Below are 20,248 nucleotides of genomic sequence, written 5' to 3'. Positions count from 1 at the left end.
ATAAACAGTGGTCGAATACATTGACAAAATACCGACAGTTCAGTTCTGTAACGGTATATAATGCAATTTGCTTTTAAATGTCAGTAGATGTGAACTGAATATACAAAACTGAACATGCTTGTGTTATAATTTTAAACATGGTGGATATTTCAAGGCTAGTGTTAGTAGATATGTTTTGCGTATTATTTCTCATTGTAGTTTCAAAAGCCCTCAGGAAAGATAAAGCATATGGCAAGAAGCTGCAGGAGACATACAGTAACTGCCACACCCTAATGTATAGCACTGGACTAGATTACAGTTTTCCAAGGAAGCTGTGCCCTTGATCAAAAGATGGGATAGTATTGTATCTTGTGTGATGTCTGTTAATCACAATCTTGATACATATTTTATTAATAATAATAATAATAATAATAATAATAATAATAATAATAATAATAAATAATAGTAATAATAATAATATTAAAAAAATGCTCTTTCATGCTACAGTTGTCTTATTTATTTCAATGAAACATGGGTTTTCTGTGTCTCTGGGATAGTGCTTTATAATTGTACTACAAAATTGTATTTTGTGTTTTGAGAGGATTTAAATCCACTATTTAATTAAAACTGATAACAATATTATTACAAAAGGGTTAACAGTTATGCAGTGTCTGCGATTAAATGGAAACGAGGTGTAATCCGAGGTGTATGATGTTTGATTTTGTCTCTCAAAACTGGCTGGGAGATTAAAAGCTACCCTATGTATCAAACCTGAGATACGATTCAACAACCTACCAAATGTTTTTGACAGTAAAAAAAGTGGTCAAGATACAAACTTGATACAGACAAAACACCTTGTGAAATTTTACTGTACCTGTCTATGTAAAATAAAGCATTGAATTAAAGAAAGTGTATTATCCATTTTCAGTTTTTACATGGATTTTCAGAACTGAAAACTGAATGCAATTGCAAATATGGGACTTTCCACTGCATGAGTTCGGGCCTTCAGTTTGTTGGTCTGTTTTCACAATTGCATCTCAGATTTAATTAAACATTTAATTGTTATTTGTTTTTTCTCCACCTGCTGTGAACGAACTGTAGCTTATGGTGGCCTACACTTTCACAGCCGTGACCTTGTGATAAGCTGAGCTAGTGAAGGCTATATCTTGGAAACTGCTTGTTTTTGTGCTCTTCTGCAGGGATGTGTATGGCACTGGCATACATACTTTCTTTTAGTCCAGTTCACCAGCTTTTATTGTTATTCTTAATGGGGAATAATTGCATTATTAAAAGGCATACTATGCAAGGATGTGACTCACATATGTGTTAAAGGAATGTTATTTATTTTTTTATTATTATTATTATTATTATTATTATTATTATTATTATTATTATTTTATTATAATTAACCAGTGTAGGGATTTAAAAAATAGATAAAAACACTTGGAGGCAAAAAGCCTTTGTCTGAATGTTTGGAATAATCTATCCCCCTTCTGCATGACCTCATGTTGTGTTACTGACCCAATTTCAGGCAATTAGTGTGAGCCTCAAAGTAGGTGTGGTTTTAACTTGCAGGCTCAACTATGCAAGTTGTACTCTCCTTTTTTTAAATAAGATATGCAAGATATATTATAAAGACCATTTGTAGATGGTCTTTTGAGTCATTTATAAGGAGAGTTGACTGTATATTGATAAACATTAATGTTTTTTTTTTTACTTGTGCCTGTGACCTGTCAGGCATATTCTGTTGATTAGTCTTGGACTATTATTTTTTCTTTCTTTCGTGTAACTACAGTATAGTGAGCCTGTAGCTACTTTGCTGTTCATGTGGATCATGCACACCCTGAAACACAGCTGGGCTGATATCAAAGAGCAGTAATGTGCATATGTGGCTTACACTTTATGTCAACCGTGTTGGGTTTCAAGGTTTGCATTTGCAAGTAATAATGTCCAGAGGGCCTGTTTTTAATAGCAGCCAGGTGACAAGAACAACTCAAATAGTACTTTAGCAAAGAATGAACTTTGGTATTTTGTTACTGCATTCCATTCAGAGTTTAACTGCCGTAGTGCATAGATAACAGCTGTGGTGTGTCTCATTATCTTTTAATAAAACCTGCATTGAATCTTTATGCAATAGGAGCCTGTCTGTCTTCTATTGCAGTGAAAACAGAATGATGTAAGTGCAAACCCAAACCCAAATATTGGACAATATCAAAGTTCTTACTAACAATAGTTACTGAGATTTTAGTGTATTGAATAAAATACATTATTTAGCTGGTCCTTGGTGGACTAATTATCCTGTCACTCATTACAGGCATCATCTGGTTGAAGTTACAAGTGTTGATCAGATTTGTTTTAACATCTAGTATCGCACTATTCGTAGACATACACATAAAACTAACAGCCTGGTGTGAAACAGCCTTTTCATGAACATCAGGAACACATTGTTTACAGCTTGTCCCTGTTTACAGAACGTATGCTATTAAAAAAAAATAAAAAAAACGTGACTGTTTATTTTAGGAGGAAAGAATTAGAACTATATCTGCAAATATGACAGAAGTCTAAACTAGGATAAGTAGTTGAAAAAAGGTCAGAAGTATAAATCTTACAGTTGCTTAGTAGTTATTTGTATTAAATATTTCTGTCAGCTGCTAATATTTTACAGCATGTACAAATGCAGTTACAGTACATTGTAAATGAAATGCAAACAAAAAGCAATGTGTTCATTGGTTACTCTGTAGAAAGTTTGACTAATTTTTTGTGACCCCCTTTCATGTTATAACTTCAGTTTTCAAGGAATTTGTTTCAAGCTGTATCATTATCTTGTATAATTAAGCCTTTACATAGTACTTTAAAAACAGACTCAATTACTGTTACTGAACAGGCTGTATGGTTTAAAACACAACCCATTACTTTCCCTAGCTTTCTGCTTTGTTGTATGTATTCCTGCAATATCTTTTTCAATATAATTAAAATTGTTTTGGGATTTTTATTAATTAATCAGTAATAAATCAGTTTTGACCAGGTATTTTCATTTCACCTTCGTTATGTATCGTATCGTTCCGTCTAAAGGTCTTAAACCTGTTTCCGCCCCTCTGAATCATCTGTGCCAGAGTCAGTAGGACAGGTAAACCAGTCAAAATGCTGAACTTTGGGAGGTGGAAGATTGAATTCAGAAGACATTTTAACAGGGAGACCCGATGCAAAACAGATGTGAAATGAAAATAAATGATTTGTGGCTGTTTTAATAAAAATATCAAAACAACTGTGATTTATGTTGAAAAAGATTACAGGAATACATACAAAAAATCAGGGGACTAAAGAAAATGATGTGTTGTGTTTTAAGCTGTACAGCCTGTTCAGCAACACTTTAATGTTCCCATTATTGACACACATCTCATTACTTATTTTCAATAAGGGGGATTGGTTGTGTATGGTTCAATTAATTTAGAGTGTTGTGTGAATAACAAAGTTCACTTGACAAACAAACCGAACTGAGACCACAAGAAGAGGTCTAAAACTACATTGTGAACAACAGGGAAACTTGGTCATTTGCACACAGGAAACAAACCAAACACTTTGATCTTTTAACTAGATGAGGAGAAAGTGAAGTTCCATAGTTATTTTTTGTGTAGTTGGTTGATAGCAATGCATGTCTCGTTTCAGGTATTCTGCAAAAATTTTAAGTATAAAATTGTGCCAAAAAATGTCAAGGGGAACAATGTGGACAGTGAAAGAACATGGACACTTTGAAAATCTAGACAGAAATTGACAAAGAGAATGCTGTCCCTCCAACTGCTGTATTTTCTTCCAGTGTTTTCTTCAATAGTGATAAAAAGCGATACAAAATTGAAATGCAAAACAATCCTCCAGTCACTGTCATCTTGTAAAGATACCAAGATGCATTGGAGATAGTGTAAACATCCTGTGCACTGATCATGAAAAAAACTAACAGAGTTCCCTTGCAAATTGCAATGTGAACGCAGATGAGCAGGACATATGTGGTGTGTCAGTATAATCAAACCGTTTAAAAAAATACATCTGTCAAGGTATTCTGACTAAAATAACATTATAATAATCCTGACAGGAGGAAGCATAGAAAAGGGAAATAATTGTTTGTGAAATAAAGGACATTTTTGTGGTGTTTGATAATGTTAGCAAGTCTTTCTTTCCAGGAACATAGTTAATACCGTTTTGTGCCAGGTGGCTTGGCTGGCATGTACCGAGTGTGTCTGACCCATGAAGGTAAAAAAGAGCAAACAAGAGTTATTCAGGTCAGGTTAATAAATAGTAAATGTGTATACAACCACTCTGACCATGGTGTTGTAACTATGTACTTTTACCATCCAAACTGAGGCAATAGACTTTATAGATGCTCAGTTTGTTTACCTCAGAGGAAGAACTTGGTCATGTTACAAACAGTAACCTGCATTGTCAGTCACCACTTACACAAACCTATTGACTGCTGCTTTCTTTTGGTTTACAACATTCCACCCATTTCTTGTTTAACTTTAGACCTTGGAAAGTTTAGTTTAAGTTTAGGAGGAGGAATTAGCTTCTGTTTGGCACTCCCATTCACTATATAGACCTTGTACAGTACACTAGGTGGAGTTTGAAAAGACAATTATTGAAGCAAACATGAGCTCTACTGCACTAATAAACTATCTGTTTGCATTAGTGTGCTATTGTTTCACTTAAGTTTTTTCACCTTAGCTTGCTTTGAGGGTCAAAGCGTGTCATTGGCTACAAAGCACTGGAGATGCAGCTCATTGGTTGAAGACGAAGGGTTGGAATACTTTTTTCACACTAGATGAAATGACCAAGGAAGTTAAAGCCTAAGACATCCTAACAGAACTTACCGTGGTACCAGGTACAATGTACAGTAATTTGATGCAAAAACTTGTGTGTCTTTCAAACTGCACATGTGAGACCTGCTATACAGTACATAACAGAGGGTAAGAGTAAATTCTGTGAACCACTTTATTTATCCTTGGTCGTTAACATTTGAACATTTTAATGATGATAGTGGGTTTTGGTCCTTCCTCTTCACTTTGGCTTAATTAAGGTTAATCAAGTGAAAGTTTAGAGGTGAATTGTGTTCAATAATAAAAGTAATTTAGTATGTTTTTTGTTAATATGTACAGATGCAATTCAGTAATTAGGGGGACAACTTTTGCTGTAAAATGCTTTTTCTAATCTTTCAAATTTGTTTTCTGTGACACATTTTCTAGTTTTGATGGAACATCACCAAGTGCATCTACTTTACTTGACCATTTGCAAGTTTATACAAGATAAAATTTCCATTCAGTATACATTGCACTTTGGAACTGTGGTTATCTAGGCATACGTTTCTGTTCCACCTGCAAAATACAGTTACAGTACATAATGAATCAATTAATTCTTACATCACTGAGTTTGTAAAAAATGTTCTGTTGGGCAACACACTAATGGAAAATTTGCTGGTACAAGGCATTGGCTGGAAGTTGCCAAAAAGTTTATCTTACAGCCTGGGCACTGTTCCAAATGGAATTAAAAGCTCAAAAAAATGTGTTGCAAACTTTCAAAAGCAGAAGCACAGCATTTCATAGCTCTTGTATATTTAGGTGCTGCTACATAACCAAAACATTGGCCTATGTGTTATTTGGCTGTGTACCTGGAGAATATTAGTCTATGCCAAAAATGTGACACATGTTTTTTATATTCTGTCAAAGCTACTATGTGCAGTGATATTCTTTCCCATAAAAAAAAAGGGTTAATTTCTGACGTTTCTCCAAAGTATTTGAAAGAAAACCTAAATTTAAATATGTAATGACAAGTTTTTTTTTAACAGGCTTAATGTTTTTCTAAGGCTATTGAATAAAGTAGAAACATTTAATCCTATATGTGTGTTTATTTTTCTTTGGTCACACATATACTGTAGTCTTATGTTTCTGTCTCAGTAGAAACACACATTCGGTACTCATCTGAATTCCTTCCTAAAGATTAGTATCTGGATGGTGCATGTGGTGTGCACTACAGTTTTGCAACTCAGCATTATATTGTGCGTCTTGTGAAATGCTTCAGAATAATGACAAACATAAAAGGGCACGAGAGAGGCACAGAATGGAATCCTGTGAAGGAAAATCTGTTAAGCATGAGCAAGAATTGGAAAGAGTGAAACGTGAGGTATGTGCAGTTCAGCAGAATCTGAGTACCATGCAAACAAATCTAATGGATTTAAACAGTGTTGTAAGGTATGTTAAAATCCAGGAAACAGATGTCCACTTCAGAAATAAAACTGTATTCAGCAACAAACTCCAGCAGCTACATTGTAATGTGAGGAGTCACAACACTTGAAGCAAAGCCTCTTAAAAACCGGTTGGAGTCCAGACACAGTCCACTACTCAACTGGACCCAAATACAGACAGTTTGTGCCATACACACCTCTGCAAAATGCAAGCTTTAGGCCACAGCTTTCATCCACCAATGCCACCTGGCATGCAGGCTATGTTCCATACTTTCGAACTCCCACTACTATACAACCACCTGAATTTGGAAGCAAAGACGGTATGAAACCTATGGACTTCCTTGCCCAAATAGAAAGATACTGCACAACTGCTACATGAGAACCAATGGCTGTACCAGATTGATTACCACATGAAGGGAACCTCAGCACAGTTGTGGAGTTATAAAATAACTCAAGTGCACGACTGGCAATAGTTTAAAAATGTCTTTATCTCCTACCACGAGGGACTGCTTAGCCGGGAAACAATACAACGAGTTTGAGGTCTGTCAAAACCCTGAAGATCTATTGGAAAAGTTTGTGTGGAAGAAACATGAACTGTACTCTCAGCTTCACCCACAGTGCGTGGAAGAGCGAGTAACCCAGTACATTGTTGGACTTTTTCATTTTGTCTTGAAAGTGCTTCTAAGGTCAATGGAAATAAACACCGTAGAGCAACTGGTGCAAAAGGACAAAATGCTGCAGCATGATTTAACACAGTCAAAGAGTCCTCACAAAGCATCTTCCCAGCTCAAGGTCTCTAATGGGGAAGCTCAAAAGTCTAAATCGGAGAACACGGTTAATAACGACTCTTCAAAGTCTGTATCTACATTTAAACAGAAAACTACAAATTCCACAGCAATAGTCGATTGCTTCATACGTCACAAGACTGGGCACAAACAGTTCACATGGCCGAAGTGTACCAACAAGACTACAGAACGTGCTGATACTGTAGTGCGAAACTGTCCAACAACTGATGATGTCAATTCATCAGAACAGTTAAACTACAGAGGCAAGGCTGAGATACAGGGGCAGGGGCCTTCCTGTTACAGCGTGCTGCCCCTACTGATCATATTGATGCAATGACGTCTGGGCCCACTAAGATAATCTGTCCATTGGGGGAATGGAATGCGAATCAGTTGCCAATTAAAGGGGAGAGGACCCACAGCTTTAAACTTGCTGCATGGACCAAGTATTGAGGATTACCTCTGGTTGAACTTGGAGTTTGCAGCATACGGATCCTAGCATTGCAAGACACTGGTGCCACAAACTGCCTGCTTTCTTAAACATTGTATGAACAGCTTCCTGGGAACCACCCACCTTTTGAGAGATGGGACAGAAGTGATGTTACCTTAGCCTCTGATATAAAATGCTCTCCACTTGGAATATTGACAGTGGAAGTGGGAGGTATGTCCTGGGAAGGAAGAGTTCTTATTATGGATAATCTCACTTCAGACATTATTGTAGGTGCTGATTTTATATACCTTTTGATTTAGGTTCCCACAGGGTCTGGTACCAAGATAAAACTGAACAGACACAAAAAGCCAGCACTGCGGAGAATAATGTCTCTTACTCCACAGCTTCTATATTACAACATGACTCTGAGACCAGTGTTAATTTTATCCTGAGCTGCCAACATAATTTTTCAAGTGCAGAACAACAGCAGTTAGACAAATTGCTACAGCTCTTTGAAGACATCTTGAGCGAACGCATAGGGAGAACTGCTACTGTTCGTCACACCATCGAAGGTGGTGGGGTTCCTAGCAGGCAATGTCCTTAACCATGTAGTACAGAGAAAAGGGCAGGAACAGGATAAAGAGATGCTCAGTTTAGGCATTATAGAACCATCTACCTCTGCCTGGGCTGCACCCATTGTGATAGTCAAAAAGAAGGATAGTGGAGACCGCTTCTGTATAGACTATCGGAAGCTAAATGACACAACACAGTCTGACGCCTTCCCCATGAAGAATATGTGGTAAGTGTTAGACAACCTCCATGGGGTCCAGTATTTCAATGTCATTTATCCGAAGTGGATACTGGCAGATTGAGATGGAGCCTCCCAGTAAAGAGAAGACAGCATTCAGCACTCACCTAGGCCTCTATGAATACTGTGTGATGCCCTTTGGCCTAAAAAATGCACCAGCCACCTTCCAGAGGCTTATCAATGAGGTATTAAGAAGTGTGATGCATCACAATTGTTTTGCTTATCTAGACGACCTTGTTGTCTACTCCCACACCTGGGATCAACATCTGAAGGATCTGGAGGAGGTCCTGGTCACACTCAGGAAACACGGTTTGACCTGCAAGAAGGAAAAATGTGTCTTTGACCAAATAGAGCTGAAATACTTGGGACCTGAAGGTGCTGTTCCAGACCCGAGCATGTTGGAAGCCATCGTAAACTACCCCTGTCCAACTAAACCAGAGCAAATAAAACAGTTTACTGGCAATGGGAGTTTTGTACAGAACTTCTCGGACATTGCTGAACCTCTTACTAGACTGCTGAAGAACTCTACTTGGAAGTGGACCCAAGAAGCAGGGTCAGACTTTCACTTTCTCAAAGAGCAGCTCCAGAGCAGCACATGTCTGAGTTACCCAGATTTCTCCCAACCATTCATCCTGCAGACAGATGCCAGTGCAATGAGGTTGGGTGCCACTCTTTACCAGCAAAAAAGAGATCAAAAGAAAATCATTGTCTTTGCAAGCAAGACTCTTACTCCAACTGAAAGAAGATACCATACAACTGAAAGGGAGTGTCTTGCTGTCATTTGGGCTACCAAGAAATTCAGGGGATATCTGGAAGGACAGTTTCACAGTCCATAACAGACAACAGTGCACAGTGCTTTAAAATGTTTGTGAAGTATGAGGGACGCAAGCAACAAATTGGCTAGATGGTCTCTTCTGCTCCAGGAATTCGACTTTGTTGTGAAGTACTGTGCAGGCTTGCAAAACTAGGCGACAGCTGCACTCTCCAGAAATCTTATTCAGAATGCAGAGTGTGAAGTTAACCAATCAGTGGATAAGATGGTGCCATATCTGAACATCACCTCTACATTGTCGTTTCAAGACCCCATGGTTGCCGTAGCGGAGGGGAATGCAGAATTTCCATTTGACAGAGAAGCACTGAGCATAGCCCAAACTAATGATGAATGTCTAAATCCCATCATTTCCTAGGTGCAGTATGGGGAACTTCCAGCGTTAGATTTGCAAGCTTCCAGAATTAAGGGCACCAAGCTTAATTATGATCTTACATCGATTGGAGGACTCTGACGTACCCAACATGGATGGAGATTGGAAGACTGTTAGTCCTGAAAGTTTCAAAAGTAAGATCCTAAGACTCGTCCATGATGATATAACCTCAGCACATCTGGGTTACCAGAAAACCCTCCAACCCTACTACTGGAGAGGAATGGTAAGAGATGTTGCCAACTACGTGCGATCTTGTGACACGTCAGACAGTAATGACTCAAAGCACGTGTAAATAGTTCACTGGAGCCAACAACAGTACATTCATATGGTTAACACGTGACATAGCAGTAAACCAGATTCAAATAGCAAGAAGCAAAGGCAGGTAAATGCAAAATTGTTTTTGACAGGGGTCATGCCAGTGCTAGGATCTTCAAAACTCTAGATTACGGCAGCACTCCTAACTTTTCAAGAAGGCAAGCTTATCTTGCAATACTGAACACCATAAAGTTGGCTATCAAGTTTGGAAAATTATTTGTATTGCTTATTTTGTGTATGAATTGGCAAAACTTGCATGTTAAAAGGGAAGCTTTTGTAGAATGTGTTAATATGTAGTTAACATTGCATTCCTTTAGTAATTACTTTCCTGGAGTGTTTTCCATGTGACTCCCTGATACAGTGCCAGCTACAGTACATTTCCAAAACTACAAATAACAGGGAGACTTATGACAGGTGCATATTTATTTCTTATGCGTCAAAGTAACGTTGAAAATGTTGAAACATTAAAGGTTAGCACGTTGCATTACCCAAAAGGAATGTAGCACAACTTACAATAAATGAGTCCTGGGAGTTCCATGTTGCTACATTGCTGTGTGATGCAATATACTGGGACTCTTCCTGGTATGAGAATATTTGGATCCAAAATGTTGTGTAAGAGTTGTACAATAACTTTGACTGCTGGTTTGGAACTTTGGCTGAACAACATGACAGCTGAGAAGTGCTATTAATAACTTCCAGCACAGTGATTTCTGGGCAGGATGACATTGCTTCATATAGGCAATGGTGCCAGCTTGATGCTTACATTGACAGATTTTCAAACACTTTATTTTAATTTATCTTCCCTTCATTAACATGATCATATGAACATAAACAAGGTATTGTCGATCTGAATCCATATGCATGTTGTCTGAAGGTTTAATTTAAGGATAATACATTTTAAAAATAATTACAGCTGTGATTGATTTTTTTTTACCATCACAACAGTAACTGTTTCCAGTTACAGCAAGCAACGACACAAACTGACTGAATACCGTAGATGGAACAATTACAATCTGAAAATGTAATTATTTTTGTATTATTGTGAGGTTTTATTTATATAAAGCTAAATTGTCAGGGTTGTCAGGCCTTTAAAAATTCCAGATATGCAAAACCCCAGGCCCAGTTTGGGAGAGTACAGGTATTTTCAACATTAACTAAATCTTGTTCCTTTTAATAGCTTGCATTCTGAAACAGCACACCTGCCTTGTTACCATTAGAGTATTGTATAATGTGTTGGCCTATTATAAAGAATAGTTCGGCTTAGAGAAAACATGTTTTCTAATCTTGCAGTCTTATTTGTCGGTATGACTTGCATAATCATTTAGAATGCGCTGTAGGCACCTTGATTGAATAACCATGAATATTAGAAGCATGCATGGACTGTAAATGGGTTTCGTAACAACCCAATAACTCCTTTTGAGGTGTTGTCCTGAGGGAGTTTTAAAAGTGGTTAGTGAGTGTCATAAATATTGTATTCCATAACCACCCATAGTGTAACGTCTTTTTTTGGGAAGGAAGTTGTTCATTTAAAATCTATGCTTGTTGATTGTACTGAATATGTGATCTCAAAGACATGGCTTTTCTGTTTTTTTAATTTTATGCTTTTGTTCCCTGTAGAAATTTTATTTTATTTAAGCCTGTATTTAATTTAAGTTCTGAAAACATCAGTTGATTCTCGTTCCTATGAATAGGCAGTTTGGAAAACTAATATCAAATCACTTATGTAATTAGAATGGATGTAAAGGCTGACATTTGTGTTGCTTTCAACACCATTTACTTGTCACGAGCAATCAATTTGCCTAATGTAAACCTGCTGCATTTGACTGCTTACTATGCATGCACAAGCGAGGGTCATGCCTCATGTAGTTTATCAAGCAACCTGTTTTCAAGTCTGCAGCCGTTCATAACTGCTGGTAAAATCACAAGGCAAGGTTTGCAAATCTAAAAATGGTGGACATACAGTGAGAGAAATCGGTCAAACTTAATGATCGGTGCAGAAAACATGTAAGTTCTACAATGTTACTTCAAAAGAATTGTATGACCCAAAAGAGACAGGCGCCACTGGAGGCACGCACTGTACATGCAGACATACAGACACAGATACATTGAACTGACAGGACTAATACATGATGAGGGTGGAACATTTGAGATGTGCAACTGTCTTCTGGCTGGTCTGTTGCCAGTTATACAATAGAGCCTGTTGAAATAATCTATATTTTAGAACCTTTTGTGGAAGCTTTTGAGATTTCATCCTAAGAAAACTAGTAACTGTTGCTTTTGCTTAGTAAAATACTCTTCTAATTAAATTTCAATAACACGTTACTTGTTATATCCTCCTCAATGTGTTTGACACAGTATGTGGCATTTATTTTAAGTAATGAGGGCCAGGTCGTGTCTTATTAAGCAGGGCTCGTCTACATTTATCACCCTCTTAATTGTTTGGTAAAGTTCAATAACGGGCATGACTAAATACAGCATAATTCTACATTCCTGTCTTGTTTGTCCTATGCAAATGACCACCTGACCAATCTCGCTTTATGACAAAAATGGCACAATACTAGGATTTGTTATAATTTATTTGGTACTTAGTAAAACTTTACCCTGCGCATGAAAAGTGGGGTTGTTGTGTTGTATTTATGTAAATAATTGTATGTTTATTTCAGAAAATAATAAATATAGACTCTGAGCCCTGTCTCAGACATCCTACCTGCTGTGTTTGGCTGCAGGGAAAATCAGCTAGTGTTTGCCACTACCAATCCCTGACCAGCAGGTGGGCGTGTTCCAGCAGAGCGTCAGGTACAAAAGGGTCCCTCAGATATACCTCTGGGCAGCTGCGAGGCCATAAGCCAATGGACTAAAGATTGTCCATGCTGCCTAGACAACGAAATCTGAAAGCTGAATCCTCCGATATCCGTGTGCCATAGCTTTCTGGAGAAGAAGTCGAAACCATAGACAACCAGGTATGATAACTAAAGATTAGTTCAGGGATCATAGATCCCCAAAGTATAGTAAGGTGTATAAGTGAGACCTCCATTGTGTTAGTGAAGTAGCGCTTGCCGTGCTCACAACACCTTTTATTTGTAGTTTTTGTACAGTGTTTATTTTGCCTTTTGTACGAACTGTCATATGTCATCTGTGAGCTGTCAGAAGCGTCACATGTGTGTCTATGTAAATAAAACCTGCGTACCTGTGGGGGGTGTGAACTGCAGCCTATGTCTCAATCTCCTGTCAGTCAGCAAAAAAACACACCCCTCTATTGTACCCTTTCACACTGCTTTTCAAGCACCGAGATGTATTGACATTTACTACATCTTGGAAGGTTGTGGTGTCACTGGAGCAGTTTGCCAACAGTAGATATGTGCTTTATGAGTCATACTGTAGAGCCTTCCGATTTGTTTCCAGTCAGCCCACATACTCCAAGATGAGAAAGTTCTCCATTGTGATGGCGTAGTAATTAATAAAAACTATTGACTTAATTTATCTGCTTTCTAAATGAAATTGGATTTAAAAATCATACAAACATGTTCCTGGATCCCAGTCTCCTGTGGAATGAGTTATTAGTGTGGATGCAGATGAAAGCTGACATCTCATATATTCAAGTCTTTATTCAAGAAAAATATATGGAGCTAGAGCACTGTGTTAGCTCCGAACTCTACTACTCATAATTTGACTTCAGCTCTAGGCTTGTATTTTACTTACAGAAGATTATCATTATTCATATTTATGTAACTGTGGGCCCATATTCATCGCATTTCCTCTGACTGTTTTACAGTGGATTCATTTGTTTCTTGTCTGTATCTAAAGGGACATAAAAAAGGATGTTAGAGGGTAAAGTTTTGTGAACAGCGCCTAGGCCTGACATTATTTGTGGCACTCAATTTCACCATTGATTTTTGGAATGTACACCTGCATGGGTCCTACGGCGCACTTCTGAACCGAAGGTGTTTTTAAAGAGCTGTTTGAAAAATCTACACTGAACAAAAATATAAATGCATGCAACAATTTCAAAGATTTGTGTTGAGTTACAGTTCATATAAGGAAATCAGTCAGTTGAAATAAATTCATTAGGCCCCAATCTATGGATTTCACATGACTGGGAATACAGACATGCATCTGTTGGTCACAGATACCTTAAAAAATAGTTATGGGTGTGGATCAGAAAACCAGTCAGTATCTGGTGTGACCACCATTTGCCTCATGCAGTGCGACACATCTCCTTCGCATAGAGTTGATCAGGCTGTTGATTGTGGCATGTGGAATGTTGTCTGACTCCTCTTCAATGGCTGTGCAAAGTTGCTGGATATTAGTGGGAACTGGAACACGCTGTCGTACACGTCGATCCAGAGCATCCCAAACATGCTCAATGGGTGCCATGTCTGGTGAGTATGCAGGCTATGGAAGATCTTCATCTTTTATATTATTTAGTACCAGCATCATCAACTGTATTGCCAGCAATACAAAAAGGAAACAACCTAAAGTAGGTCTTCACTCGATGACCCTGGATCTACTTCTTTAAAGACATTTCCGCTGCTGTAGTATATTGTATATGTCTGTGGCAGGGAACTGGAACTGAAGAGCCAATCCTGAATTCGGGTAGCACCTTAAAGGGTACATAAGGACCTTTTTGTTTTATTGTGTTTTTTACATTTTGACCACTTTTTTAAAGTTATAAATTACTTGCCCCAAGATGGCTTCACATGTACCTGCATGAACCTCTCAGAACTACATTTCCCATCATCCTCCTGCTCAAATATGTAACTGAGATGGATTTACCAGTGATTGAGTACATTGAGAACTACCTAGAATGATAGCAAACATCCAAAAAATGCAAGAGGCTAGGCTAATCATTAACTATGGTGTGAGTGTGAAAGACATACTGATAATGTTATCTTTACACAAAATAACTGCTTGGTTTTCAGTATGTATGACCAATGTGTGCTTATAAACACACACATATCCTTTAGATTTATTCATTTCTGTTACTAATGTTTTTTTTTTGTTGTTGTAAAGTGAATACCACCGAGCCAATTATTATTTTCTGTTGTCCAGGTGGGACACAGCGGCTGCCGCGTACCATTGGAGTGGCCTCTGCCAAGGAGCTCATTTTCTCTGGCCGTACTGTGGATGGAACCGAGGCGAAATCCCTGGGGTTGGTCAGCCACGCCGTGGAACAGAACGAGGCAGGAGACGCCGCCTTCAGGAAAGCCTTGGCCTTGGCAAGAGAATTCATTCCTCAGGTGTGTGTGCCCTCCATTAAGAATATTACTATGCTTTCCCAATATTACCATATATTACTTGTAAACGGTGTCTGATAGATTTGTATATTGGCACCAGAAGTGTCACTTACGGATTTCATGTTTACACATAGTTATAAATATGTACACTGCAGTGGACTGCTTAAATACAGAATTATGGATTGAGCCAAATTCACAAAGAAGCACAGCACAATGCAAAAGTAAATGACATTGTGTGATTAACCTCTGCATTGCTAGGACAGTGCTCTCATCATTTACTAATACACTGTTCAAACATTTTAACTTGCGCCTTTAACAGAGAAAGTGCCTTTTGCATGCTTTGGATACCCCAGGCTACTATAACTTGACTCCAGTGTATGGATTTACTGAAATCATAACAGTGTTTCAGATTAATCATCTGTTTTTAGTACTATTGCGTCACATTGTTTCCCAAAACTTGTTTAAATCACTGTGATGTACACTTGAGTTGCACTTTGAATTCCCAGCATCATAGTAGAGTTTCTGTTAAAATAATGGAATGTTTGTTACACCAAGTCCTAACTATAATGATTATGACATCAGTACATCATTACAGATGTAGCTGTTGGCCCAGTGTGTTTAATAAGCCAGTACTTTTATTTTACTGCTTGCCTGATTTACAGTATACTATGCTAAGTGCTCTGTCCCAGCTGTGGCGTTTCTCTGCCAAGAAAAAAAAAGCAATCAGCAGTTTTGGCTTATAAGCAATCTTCTGGAAATAAAAAAAGATGGAATGTTAAAGGGTGTGTTCAAAAACACAGTGCTTCCTTTGGAGGGGAATAACAAGAAGGGGTGATTAAAACTGAATCAGGTTGCAACCATGTCCAGTCACCTGAATTAGTGTACCGCTCTACCAATCTGTCTGTATCTCCCTTTCTAAGGTATTCAGTATTAATATTGTTTATATCTGCATTTCAGGGACCTATAGCTATGAGAATGGCGAAGCTTGCCATTAACAGAGGAATTGAGGTAAGCATTTAAACAGTATCACACCCAGCCTTCCCCCATCGTGGTACAGGAAATATTTCATAATGTGTTTTTACTTACCCATAACAGCATGTATTAAATAACCTATTGAGAATGACCTCTAATTCCTATGAACATTTAGATAGACATTTCAAATTTGTATTCTGTTATTAGTAGATAAAAGTACAGCTGGACCAAATGTGTTCTCGTTCTTACACTTTTCGAATATTTTTGCTCTATGTAACAACATGAGGCTTTGGATTGATTTACTGTTTGTTACACTGCAGAGTAGTCCTGTCATTGATTAGTATATGTACTCAGACTCTTTGTAATCTTTGTCATGTTTGTGCTTATTTTCAGGAGAAACGACATTATATAACTTTAGGCTATTGCTGCTGCCTGGCACAATAACCAGTTTTTAATATTAGAGGCATCTAATTTCTGTTATTAATAAAGCTGGCAAGTTAGAACAAGAAGGTTTTTTTATTTAAGTTGCTCTTCAGTTTCCTTTCATGAAATGTGAAAGGAAAAACAAGTTTAATCACAAAATCGGAGATTAGGACACACGAGTACAGTATCAAAAAGAGAAGACAAAAGAGAGTTGATTGAAAATGCACTTGTATTCCCTTATCTGGCCTTGTGTGGGCTTATTTAACCTAATATACTGTTCCCTGGTTGTTTCAAGTGATATGAAAACAATTATAGAAAAAAAAAAGTATATAGACTACATGCTACAGAAAACAAGACATCACATAATCATGTGACTCCTAGTGCTGCACACGAATTGCATGTTGCTTGCAAAGGCTTCTGGGAAATCCAAATTCCCATGAATCTTTTTACTATTATAATTGATGTGTTCCTTATCTGATGTGATTGTTCTGCTGTGATTTGAACAACCAAGATTGACTAAATTCATTGAGTAGCTCTTAATCCTTTTGATATTCTATATCAGTGGTTCTCTAACTGGGGTCCATGGAGACTGCCCAGAGGGTCTGCGAAATATTAAGGGGGGGGGTGGGGGGGGGGGGGGGGGGGGGGGCGGTTTCGTCCTAAGAACGTTGCTTACTGAGTAAAACAGGCAAATCTACTCTGTTTACACAGTGTGTATTCCTGACGGTGCATGTGTATAGGGGCTGATTGAATGCCCGCTGGCGACGTCACTCTCTGGTAACATAAGTAGCATCTTAGACTGCCTTGCTAAGTGAGCTGTCTCTTGTAGCGAATCGGTTTTGAGCGATGTTGTTTTCCTGTGTTGTGGGAGGGCAGGCGGAGCGGTGCAGTGTGTGTAGAGCAAGTCAGGGCCACAGGGATTAGCAGCAGTAAATCAGATAGGGTCTCTGTGGTTATTATTCCATTTGAAAAGGGGTTCGTCAACAAAAGAAGTTTGAGAACCTCTGTTTTACAAGTCAGATTGAATGCGTTTAGGTTTGGCCTGTTCACAATGAAATCACCTGCAACTCAGTAAATCAAGTAAGAGAGCAAGAAGGGGCTGTGAAATAGCGTAGCTCTAAAGCACATGGGAGGATAGCAGGAGTTCAGATTAAAACGTTTGTGCAGTGATAATTTCTATAGGTTTTTGCTTCACCATACTGTGAAAGAATAATGGAAGAAACTGGATGCAAAAGTCATGTAGTTATTTTTATTACTTTTTGTATTTGCTATCAGCGTCAATACAGCACCCTTAATAAAGCTGCTATTCTTTTTCAGGTTGACTTGGCAACAGGTTTAGCGATTGAAGAAGCTTGTTATGCTCAGGTATGTAAACAGAATATTGCTGGGTCTAAAATTTATTTTTGCTTTTACCTGTCCTTAACAAAACTCAAAAGAAATTAAATGAATGTTATTTTTGCGTTGAAAATATACCTATGTGGCCTATTATATTTATCCTTTTGCTTCTTGCCATTTCCCTTTGTTTTTCGCATGCCTTGTAAGTTTGACCTTCAGTTACCTTATCATTTATTGTGTATTCATTTTGCAATGACATTTGGAGCATTTTCAGCACAAGAAGCAGTTTTTTTCCCCTGACCTTGCAATTGCTTCTGAAAACAATACAAAAAAATGATTGCATTTGTTTACTCATGTATTATAGGTGATTCCAACGAAGGACAGAATTGAAGGTCTAACTGCATTTAAAGAGAAAAGACCACCACATTACAAGGGAGAATAAGAAAAAGCATTTAAAAGGATGCCAAGAATATTGCCTGATTCACATGGTATAATAATAAGATTGATGAAACTTGAAACTATCAGTGTATGTATTCCTTGCTTGTGACACATTGCATTAATAAACCTCAAGTAAGACAACAAGTTAAAACAAAAGGGAGTGATCTGGAATGTGCACCAGCTTGCCCACAACACTACTGCTTTGTCATCACCTGAGTTTTAGATTAATCTCTTTTATAAATAAACAAAGAGGGAGGATAGTGGTTCATGGCATTTATTGCACAATCTGGATACTTCATGTAGCAACCTTTTTATGTTGATACATAGCTTCCTGCAGTCTTTCTTTCCTCATAAAACCTGTAGATTTAGAGCATCCTTCTGTTGTGAACGGACTGGATTCCAGTATAGGTTTAATTTATGAAAAAACAAGACTACAGATTGTCAAGCAATGACTACAGAAAATTATTTAAAAATGTAGATTAAACTTGTTTGCTTTCTCATAAAAGCAAAGCTTTTGTAACAGATGAACAATATTAATATTTTAGCAGGATTCTGCATGGTCCGCAGTTTATAACATGGAATGAAATGTCATATATTTGCAAAAATAGCAATAATCATTTTAAAGAAGCAACCAACAATGTAAACGCTTTTTTTTTTTTTTTTTTACTCCTCTTTATCACAGCTCCCTTCACTTTGCTAAATTCTCCAGACTTTTTGTTCACTATGACTCAGGAGTGAATCTAATTGAGCCTGTCTGGATATTCACAATCTAGAGGTCTTTACATGGTCAAGTGGGGTCTAATTGCCCTTTTCACATGGAATAAGAAGTAGTGGCATGATAAATGAACTTCATGTGAATCAAAGTGAAAATTAAGTCTGGAATACAAAATAAATAGCAAAACCATCAGGCTATGTGAGAATGGTGTCTTGTTATATTTGATAGTGATGTGACTTTTCCATGTCTGTGAAACTGCACTAGAAGGCACTATAACAAGTAGACTGGCAGCACAGACAAGTGGCATTTGGCATCTACAGTATAGGTTTTAAAAGCTGCCTTGCAATATGCCTCACAGTATAAGATTCCACTCGTGCATTATTGGTTTAAGATGAGGTTTAACGATACTCCAGCCTTCATGTTAATATTGCCATAATAAAATGGTAACTGAAGAAATGCCTTGTGCAGTTTCTCATTGATGGCCATGCTTTTAACCAACTTTACAAATAAATGTTAAAAAAAAAAACAGATTTAATACATTTTTTGTGTCTAATGTGGTAATTACCTTTCCATACTGTGAATATTGATTTATTTTTTTTTTTTAAATCTTACTGTGAATATTTAAATAAAGTAAACCCCATATCCTGGGGCAGCCGCCTTTCCATTCTGCATCCTGTAATTAAACGTGGTTTTGAGCAATCACTTTTATGTGGCCATAAAAATGTAATATTAACCGTTGTAGTGCAAGTTTCAATATTATAGAATGGCAGTTTGGTGTCTGAAGGAACAATTAGTCTGTTTAATCTAAACAGTGACATATCTATGTACCGTTGTCTTTAGATTCCTGAACCCACTCTAGAATGGACCTGTTTTCAATTAAATTTATATGGAAGTAAAAAATGGCTTGATATGTCATCTCTGTGGATGGAGGGGGGCGGGGGTAGCAATAAAGGAGATTATATTTAAATGTCTTATAGCATCAAAATAGAGCCGAATGGCACATATTTATAATATTTGCGCCAATAATATTCAGAAAGTAGTAAAAAACTTAACAACTGAAAGGTTTCAATTCTGATTTCCCTTTCACAAAATCACACACTGGAATAAATTGGTTCTGTGCTTCTGCAACAGTTTATCCTATTCCAGAATGGTTAAATCACAATAAACCAAACACAAATAAGTAATGCAGTTCATGCTGCATGCAGTGCACTTTATAAATGTGTTAGCCATATGTATTGCTCCTGTCATCCATCATCATTTGTAAGTAATATACTGTAACTTCACACTCTTGCTTCTTGGAGAATTGCAGGGTCAGTTTTTTTCACTGCCTCAACAGTATTCTAAGAGAGTTAGTTTAATTTTAACTGAATAAGATGCAATTATTTTAAT

General features: G+C 37.5%; 1 protein-coding gene across 2 annotated transcripts in view; it reads left to right on the top strand.

Annotated features, from left to right (window-relative positions):
* LOC121302193 (methylglutaconyl-CoA hydratase, mitochondrial-like) overlaps positions 1-19,759 on the top strand; it is an 85,622-nt gene extending 65,863 nt beyond the window's left edge. For both annotated transcript variants that reach the window (XM_041232021.1, XM_041232013.1), the window contains 4 exons: positions 14,792-14,979; positions 15,934-15,984; positions 17,689-17,736; positions 18,071-19,759. In XM_041232021.1, coding sequence (XP_041087955.1) covers positions 14,792-14,979; positions 15,934-15,984; positions 17,689-17,736; positions 18,071-18,148 — 365 coding nt within the window. In that variant the 3' untranslated portion in view covers positions 18,149-19,759. The remainder of the gene's footprint in view (positions 1-14,791; positions 14,980-15,933; positions 15,985-17,688; positions 17,737-18,070) is intronic.
* The last annotated feature ends 489 nt before the right edge of the window (positions 19,760-20,248 follow it).

The sequence above is a fragment of the Polyodon spathula genome, chromosome 2, assembly GCF_017654505.1.
Source record: "Polyodon spathula isolate WHYD16114869_AA chromosome 2, ASM1765450v1, whole genome shotgun sequence".
Lineage (NCBI taxonomy): Eukaryota > Metazoa > Chordata > Actinopteri > Acipenseriformes > Polyodontidae > Polyodon > Polyodon spathula.
This window is presented reverse-complemented; position numbering and strand designations above follow the sequence as displayed.